Genomic DNA, 9,692 nt, shown 5'->3' with positions numbered 1-9,692 from the left:
TAGAGGGTATTGTATATTTTTTTCTATTTGTGAAATAATGCTCGGTATTGAGTTCCTGTGGGGTTGTTTGAAAAATAAAGAGTATTATAAAGTAGAAAATAAACAGTGTTAAGCCCCGTGCTCAAAAAACACCGATACAGTGATAAACATTGTGGTGTTATTGTGAACATGTTATTTTATTCACATGGCAAGCACATCTTATTCCAGTGTTTCATGTACTTTTTTGGTATATAACTGTGGTCACACTGTTGGTAATTATTTTTCTCCTGGGATATTTAACATGGGGCATGTAATGGAAAAAGCATGGCCTTCAGAGTCAGATGGACTTGATTTCAAATTCTAGCAGTTATTTTTCAGAAGGGAGGAGGCAACTTTAATCTTCCCGAATTTGCATTTCCTAACCTGTTAACTGAGAAGAATGATCCATCACAGTTGTTTTGAAATTTTAATGAGGTAATATTTGCAAAGCACAAGGCCTATCATGTTTACTCTCAACAAACAGTAGTCTCCATTGCTAACTCTGTAAACACAATATATATGAGTTCATATATTTCACTGAAAAAATATACCGTAACAGAGCTAAGCTAAGTGTATGTTAGCTCGGCATTAACTTAGTTTAGCTAGCCTCCTTCTTTTGGGAGACTGTTTCCGGCACTAAGTTTTCAAATTAATGTGCAAGTTCTTGAGAAAGCTACCCTCATGAAGCACCTAGCTTAAGCAACCACCCAAAGATGAAGGGAGTAAGTAAGAACACTGCAAATGGAGAAGAAAAGCTTTTGTTTGAATCAAGTAATGATGTTTTCTGATTCCCACCCTTTGTTCTTTGCTAATAATCCAGCAAGAAAAGTGGCAGGCAGAACTCTACCTACAAATGTGCCTATTCTAGGTGGAAATAGCTGACCCAAATCAACCAGACTTTCCATCCATCATGCTGTTAGGTACAGTCCTTGATTTGTGGTGCACATACAAGTTGCTGGTGCAATCCTGGTAAAAGGGCTTTCTTTCTCCCCCAGGGCATGATGGTGTTGTTATAGAGTTGGTATTGTATGAGTGACCCTGTAAAAATATTTGCTATGCAGACGTCCATAAAAAGCACAGACAAGGTAGTGAATGCAGGGCTCGGACTCAGTAAGCCACAAGTAATTGTCAACATGGGCATGAGGGTTTTAAGTGATGGTTGCTTTTTCTTACAGTTTACTTTTGGGTTTGTGCCTGATTTAGCAAGGTCCCCATCTAACAGTCGCAGGAGCATCAACTGTAGTATTTGGGGACGGGCTGCAGCTGACTAGACCACACTGTGCCTCCACTGCACACAAGTAGGTAGCTGAGTCTCCGAGCTGGGTGGCTGTGATGTGCAGGGTGCTGAGAAGTGCTTTCTTATCTAATGTCCCTTTTAACCTTCCTGACTTCTGAATCCCATCTGAAATTTGTCTAAACAGAAAGGTAGGAGCGTTCTCTTGCTGCTGAAACCAAAGTAGGCTTTGAAAGTTGGTCACTTGGTAACTGCAGTTGAGAGTTGCACTGTCTTCCTCCTGGACAACCAGAGATGGGGGGCTCTGTATCACCTTGTCTTCACTGCTCACCCCTGTTCAGAAAAAAAAAAAAGAAATAAATCAGTCAGAGAAAGAGTGATGTCAGATCAAGTCTTCTCAGAGATCATAATTAGACTCCACTGGAACAGCAGATAAGTCAAGATGAATGCCACTTTTCTGAGAATCAGTCCTCAGGTTTTCCAGGTTGTCCCTGCCGTTTGTGATAATGCTACTCACAGCTCAGCTGCAGCCAAAAGATTGCTAGTGAAGCTAGTGGCCACTTCTCCATCCTTCCACTCTTGAGTTGGTTTTCCTGAGCAAAATGTGATTCACTGCCCTGAGCTTTTCTTGTTCTTTTTTGAAACAACACCCTTTCCCCCAGGACCCACCCCCGCCCCCCCCCCCCCCCAAACACACACATAATCTGAAAGGGAAATAGCAATTTGGCTCTTCAGCCAACCAGAAAAATAAATGTCATTTGGCCCTAATTCAAATTCAAATCCTTCCCACTCAGGCACTCAGGAGTCATTCAAAAGAGAGCACTGCCATCTTGTGAGCTGGTGCAGAATAGCTGAAAACTTGTATCCACTTGTTTTACCGATGATAATAGATTCTTCCAAAATTGTCTCATGGCTGAAGGATAGCCTATCCAAAGCTACCCACAGTTCTAATAGTCTAGGGTTCTTTGGCTCAGTGAGGGCAGAGAGGGATGGGAAGTAGGAAAAGGCTGAACTAACATTCAAGTAGGAACCTACCCTGTGAGGTAAAGGACTACAACACTCTGGAGACTTGGAGGAAAAGGTGGGTAAAGAGGCAAAGGTCCTTCCAAAAGCTCTTTGAAGGTTCACTGTTGATCTCATTATCCTGGAATACATACTTAGAAAGCAGTATTTCTAATAAACAGCAGGGTCTCTGATAATTCACAGGGTATATTTGGATGAAAGTCAGTTGTTGAAGTGTTCTTTCCTGTTTCATCACAATTTGGTCAAAACAAATACCAGGACATCACCCCTATAACCTCATTTCTAAATTCACTGAGACCCTTCCCTCCTGCAAATATTGTTTTCTACCCAGCAATTCATTGTTTATCCTATTCACCTGTTCTATAGACTTCTATTTTCATGTTTTGTTTTTTGTTTTATTTTATTTTATTTTATTTTATTTTATTTTATTTTATTTTTTAAGTAGGCTTCATGCTCAGTACAGAGTCCAATGTGGGGCTTGAACTAATGACTCTGAAATCAAGACCTGAGCTGAGATCAAGAGTTGGACTCTTAATCGATGAGCCACCCAGGTGCCCCATAGACTTCTATTTTCTTTAAATTCCTGCACTAAATACATTTCCAGATGGTGACAACACAACACTGGGGAACACATTTTGTACTGTATATTACTAAGGTATATTCATCCATATATTTTGGGATAAGTATTCCTACATAAATCGTGATGTGAGTCTCTCCCCTTTAGAAGTTAAAAAAATGATTTCTACTTATTCTTTGAAAATACATTTTTTCTGATTTATTAAAGAAATAAATGGACATTGCAGAACATTTGGAAACCACAGGGAAGCACCAGGCAGAAAATATAAATCCTTTGCAATTCTACCCTATACCCCCAACATGTTGCCATCCAAAACTTTCTTTTTTTGTATCCTATCATAGATTTGTTCAAAGTAAAGTTACTTTCTTTTCTCATTTTGTACAATTTTCTAAAGCATTATAGACTTTAAGCAATGGTGGGGGGATGGTTAGATAGAACGTCAGCTTAACATTTAGAAAGAAGTGGCCCCTCCCCCTACTGTCCTAGTGCATGATAATCTAATGTACTCAATTCTGGCATCCACCCCACCTTCTCACCCAGGTAGGTGCATGGTTGCTAGAGAACCTCCCAACCATCCTACTAAGTGTCCAAGACACCATTTGGCCTTGAGTTGTTCTAAAGGTGCTGTAAGGTAATGTATTCAAGTGTGGTTGGGGGCTGAAAGGGTTCTTGCTGCCGAGAGAGAGAAGTGGCCACTTGCATGAAGTGTGAAAATTTACCTGGAACAGGATTTAGGGGCCATCAGGCTTCTGGAGACTTACCTGGAGAGCAGCCTAGTGGGTGGGGAAGGCCATGAACTAGCTTGGCTCTTGGGCACTTAAACTTTGTCTTAGCAGCTGCTCCTTCTTGCCTCTTGCCCATTTTTAATTCCTTTCTTGCATCAGGGGCCTTGACATCGCATGTCCCCCTCCTCCTGACTCTCCAGCATCTCCTGGCTTCCCTTACAAATCCTCTTTATCCCTTCACATCAAAAGTCTCATTATCTTCTTTATTCATTCTTTTCTCTTAGAAGAGTCTCCATGATTCATTCAAGCAGAACTTTATGCTTTAGGAACAGGAAATATGGAGTCTATTTCCTTGAGTTCTGGGGAAGATGAGATATTTACGATCCTTATCAGGCAAGGTGACCTGTCATGACCCAATCCATAAGGGGTTGAATGAGAGCGAAAAAAGACAAAATGGCTAGATTTTCAAATCAAGGGAAAATGAAATTTAAAGGAAATAAAATTTTATTTTATTTTATGGTTATTCTGTAACTCATTTGTTTGTCGCTTGAACAGTCTATGTTAAATGTATTTCCACACCATTATGTGAGGTTCTACTTCATTTTTTCTTTAATGACTGGAGTGTTCTTTAGTATAGATGTTTAGTTATTTAATCATTTACTGAGTGCTGAATACATAGTTCCTAGTTTCTCTGCTCACTATCATGTTTATTATGAATTTTTAGTTGATAATTTTATTAGATTTAGGGTTCTTCTAGTCTTTTTTTTTTTTTTTTTTTTGTAATGTGACTGTAAGGGCAAGAATCTTAGCACAACATTACCATTTAGTTTGGGATTCTTTTATTTATTTTTTATTTTATTTTTTTTTTTAACGTTTATTTATTTTTGAGACAGAGAGAGACAGAGCATGAACAGAGCAGAGAGAGAGGGAGACACAGAATCTGAAACAGGCTCCAGGCTCTGAGCTGTCAGCACAGAGCCCGACGCGGGGCTCGAACTCATGGACCATGAGATCATGACCTGAGCTGAAGTCGGACGCTTAACCGACCAAGCCACCCAGGCGCCCCATGGGATTCTTTTAATTCTTACATCTCTCTGGATACTTAGCTAGATGGGCTGCACGACTAATTTCCATTCTTTAGCCAGCTGAATCCTAAATTCTTTAATTTCAGGCTTCATTACAAAAAAACTCCCCAATTCTAACATAACACAGCAGAGTAAGTTCATAGCAGCCCTAAAAGACTCTCATTTATATTCTAGTAAATTGCACTGGGATGTTTACCAGTAGTATGTTTGTTTGTTTGTTTTTTAAATGATATTTTTTTAATGTTTATTTTTGAGAGAGATAGATCATGAGCGGGAGAGAGGCAGAGAGAGGGAAACACAGAGTCTTAAGCGGACTCCTGGCTCTGAGCTGTCAGCACAGAGCCCGATGCTGGGCTTGAACCCACGAACCCTCAGATCATGACCTGAGCCAAAGTCAGACGCTCAACCAACTGAGCCACCCAGGTGCCCCACCAGGAGTATGTTTGTAATCAACACTGATTCAGGGGGTCACAAAAAAGAGAGAGGGAATGAACTGTACTTACCTGTTCATAATCCTTTACTTCCAAATGGATGCCTGCACAGGTTATTTGTATAAACAACCAAGTTTTAGAAATACTGCCAAGTCAAAGAGAAGGTTTTAAAAGCAGTCAGAAAATAAAAGAGGCTATTGACAAAGGAATGGCAAAAACACCTAGGCAGACCCCTTAAAATCAGCAATGGAAGCATGATATACTGAAAATACCTTCAAAGTGCTGATAGAAGATAGCTATGAACCTAGAATTGTAAGTAAACTATCTTTAAGGATGAAGTTGAAACTAAAGCTACAGAAATGTATCCCCAACAAAACTTCAATTCTAAGGGATGTACCTCAGGAAGGAGTAAAATAATCTCAGAAGAAAGGTCTGAGATGCAAGAAGGGATAGTGAGCAAAGGAATTGGTAACACAGGGATAATCTAAATAAATATCAGCAGTAAAAGCCAATATTAATAATTAATAATTTCTTTTCCTTTTTAAAAAAGATGTTTATTTTTGAGAGAAAGGGAAAGTGTGAGGGAGAATCCAAAGCGAGCTCTGTGCTGACAGCAGAGAAGCCTGATGCCGGGCTCGAACTCACAAACTGTGAGATCATAACCTGAGCCAAAGTCGGATGTTCAACCTACACAGCCACCCAGCTTGCCCCAGCGATGTTTTTTCCTTTTAAAGTCATGATCTAAAACAGCTGATGATAGCATGGAAGCCAGTAAAGTTCAATTTAAGTTATAGTATTTTAAAGTTTGAAAATTTTTCAGAAAGGTGGTTAAGCCATAGATTAACTTTAGATTTTATGTATGCATGGTAAATCTTCAAAGATAAATACTAAAGAATTATTTTTAGAAGGAGCATGTAACTTCCAAACCAATAGAGGGGGAAATGGGATAAGAAAAAACAAAAGAAAAAAAATAACAAAAAAGAAGACACAAATTGAATCACTTCCCTACATGCAAAAGGGGGAAAAGGAGAAAACAAATATAAAGAATACATTAAGGGGATCCTGGGTGGCTCAGTTGGTTAAGCAGTCCAACTTCGGCTCAGGTCATGATCCCACAGGTCATGAGTTCAATCCCCACATCGGGCTCTGTGTTGACAGCTCAGAGCCTGGAACCTGCTTCAGATTATGTGTCTCTCTCTCTCAAAAATAAAAAAACTTTAAAAAATATTAAAAAAAAAAAGAAGAATACGTTAAGATGGTGGAATCAAGTCTTAATTCTGAAAAATTATAAAAAATGTAAATAGAACTAACTCACCCATTAAAAAGTAGAGATTGTAAGATTGATACAAAGCCAGAATCTAGTCACATCTTTTTCAAAGAGACCATCTTAAACATAGTAGTCAACGAAGTTTGAAAGTAAAAGATGGAAAAATATGTGCAAGGAAATCCTAACTAAAAAAAAAAAAAAAACCTTATGAATCTATGTTAATAATGGAACAAAAATATTTTAAGGCAAGAAACATTTTTAGGGATAAAGAAGGTCTTTAATCAGTAATAAAAGTTTACTTAATTCCAGTATGATGGAATGATTCTTAACTTCCATGTATTTAATATTAAATACATAAAACAAAAATTGATGGAATGGTAGAAATTGAAAAATTCACTTATAGTGATATTTCAATATATCTCTATCAATTACTGACAGGACAAGGAGACAAAATGTTATTTATTATACAAAAGGCCCACACAGAGTTGATTTAATAGACATATATAGAACTCTGCACAAAAAATGAGAGGATATTTCTTCTCAAGCACATGCAGATAATAAAAAATAACTAAATATTAGACTATAATGTATATTTGCACAAATCTCAAAGAATCAGTATTATCAAGGTATTCTTTAATAAACAAATAACACTGCTACGTATTTTAGATGCGATCATGTAATTCTGATTATGTTAAAAATACGGACCTATCCCAAGGGATGTATTTTGAATTATTTATGGATGGAATGACTAACATTTAGAATTTGCTTTAAAATAATTCAGCTGGGTAAGGGTCAGAAAAAAGGAGTATGGATGAAAAAAGATTGGTCATAGAGTGATAATTTATCATTGTTGAATTCAGGTGATGAGTACATATTTATGATATTATTCTTTCTTTTGTGCTTGTTTGGAGATGTCCATAATAAAACATTAATTTAAAAATACTATTGGGGCACCTGGGTAGCTTAGTCGGTGGAGGCAGCAACTCTTGATTTCGGCTCAGGTCATGATCCCAGGGTCATGGGATCAAGCCCTGCATAGGACTCCATGCAGAGCGTGGAGCCTGCTTAAGATTGTCTTCCTCTGCCCTTCCCCCACTACTCGCATGCACGTTCTTTCTCTGAAATAAAAAATAATAATAAAAAATCAAAGTACTACCCATTGAGATACTCTTGTCATTTTTCTCCTTTAATCTGCTAATGTTGGAATTATATGAATAGATTTTCCTAATGTTAAACCTTCCACACATTTCTAAGATAAACTTTACTCATAGTATTTTATGTTACATATTCATGATTAGTTTATATTTGTCCATATTTTTAATTTAAAAATTTTCAGTTATTTTCATAAATGAAATTTCTTTTTAATTTCCCTTTCTTAACTGTCTTAATTGATTTATTTTTTATTTATTTTAAATTATTGTATGCTTTTTTAAAATTTAATTCCAGGGGCGCCTGGGTGGCGCAGTCGATTAAGCGTCCGACTTCAGCCAGGTCACGATCTCGCGGTCTGTGAGTTCGAGCCCTGTGTCAGGCTCTGGGCTGATGGCTCGGAGCCTGGAGCCTGTTTCCGATTCTGTGTCTCCCTCTCTCTCTGCCCCTCCCCCGTTCATGCTCTGTCTCTCTCTGTCCCAAAAAATAAATAAAAAACGTTGAAAAAAAAAAAAATTTAATTCTAGGGGTGCCTGGGTGGCTCAGTCAGTTAAATGTCTGAGTTCAGCTCAGGTCATAATCTCACAGTTTGTGTGTTCAAGCCCCACATCGGACTCTGTGCTGACAGCACAGAACCTGGAGCCTACTTCAGATTCTGTGTCTTCCTCTTTCTCTCTGCCCCTCCCCTGCTCACATTCTGTCTCTCTCTCTCAAAAATAAATAAACATTTAGAAAAAAATAAGAAAAAATTAATTCCAGTATGGTTAACATACAATGTTATATTAATTTCAGGTGTACAATAGAGTGATTCAACAATTCTATACATTACTCAGTGCTCATCATGATGAGTGTACTCTTAATCCCCTTCAACTATTTCACCCATCCCCATCCACCTTCCCTGTGGTAACTATCAGTTTGTTCTCTATAGTTAAGAGTCTGTGTTTTGGTTTGTCTCTTTTTTCTTTGTTCATTTGTTTTATTTCTTACATTCTACATATGGGAGAAATCATACGGTATTTGTTTTTCTCTGACTGACTTATTTTATTTAGCATTATACCCTCTAGATCCATCCATGTTGTTGCAAATGGCAAGATATCATTCTTTTTTATGGCTGAGTAATATTCCATTATGTGCAAATCCCTTGCCCATTTAAAAATTGGTATTTGCCTTTTTATTGTTGAGTTCCAAGTTATTTTTTATATATTCTCAATACTGTGTCCTTATCAGATATATGACTTGCAAATATAGTTTTCCATTCTGTGGGTTGTCTTTTCATTTTCATTGGTGGAAAACTTTGTGGTCTCTGACAAAAGTTCTTAGTATTGATAAAGTGCAGTTTATTTTTTTCTTTGGTTGCTGTGCTTTTGATATCATGTCTAAGAAATGGTTGCATAGTCCAGGATCACCAAAATTTTGCCTGTATTTTCTTCTGAGAGCTTATAATTTTAGCTCTTACGTTTAGATCTTTGATCCACTTGAAGTTTTTTTTTCAGTTTTCAGTTATTTATTTTGAAAGAGACAGAGAGAACATGAGCGAGGGAGAGGCAGAGAGAGGGAGACAGAGAAAATCTTCGCCATCAGCACAGAGCCAGATGCAGGCATCGAACCCATGAAACCATGAGACCATGACCTGAACCAAAATCAAGAGTCTGGATGCTCAACTGACTGAGCCACCCAGTGCCCCAATTTCAGTTAATATTTGAATAGGTGTATATTCTTTTGCACGTGGCTATCCAGTAGTCCCAGCATCATTTCCCCATTGGATGGTTTTAGCACCCGTGTTAAAAATCATTTGCCCATGGATGTCTGGGTTTACTCCTGAACTCTCAATTCTCTTCTACTGATATCTATCCATTTTTAAAGAGAGATGTGTTAAATCTTCTACTGTGATTTTGTACTGATCATTTCTCCTTACGTACTGACAAAATAAGTAAATAAATCTCTCTACATATTAAAAAGGAGTTGTGTTCATTAAGCAAAGAGCACAATCTTTCGAAGATAGAGCCTTGAATACATGAGGGTTTGCAGTAATGGCAGGTGAGAATTCTACCACTGAACCACCAATGCCCCACGAGAGTTTGGAGTAATGGGAGAGCAGGGCACATAGGTTGTGTGTATGATCATATTTCATGCCAAGAGGAGCAGCAGCTCGAGGCAGCATAGTGACTAGGGTTGCAGCTGCA

General features: G+C 37.9%; 1 gene segment (V, D, J or C); it reads right to left on the bottom strand.

Annotated features, from left to right (window-relative positions):
• Nucleotides 1-1,212: 1,212 nt before the first annotated feature.
• Nucleotides 1,213-1,873, bottom strand: LOC128772980 (T cell receptor alpha variable 36/delta variable 7-like). The segment is given in 2 exon segments: nt 1,213-1,585; nt 1,770-1,873. Coding segments are annotated over 2 exon segments (420 nt in total).
• Nucleotides 1,874-9,692: the final 7,819 nt, after the last annotated feature.

This window comes from Panthera pardus, unplaced genomic scaffold (assembly GCF_024362965.1).
Source record: "Panthera pardus isolate Hobbes unplaced genomic scaffold, ASM2436296v1 HiC_scaffold_24, whole genome shotgun sequence".
NCBI classification, from domain to species: domain Eukaryota; kingdom Metazoa; phylum Chordata; class Mammalia; order Carnivora; family Felidae; genus Panthera; species Panthera pardus.
This window is presented reverse-complemented; position numbering and strand designations above follow the sequence as displayed.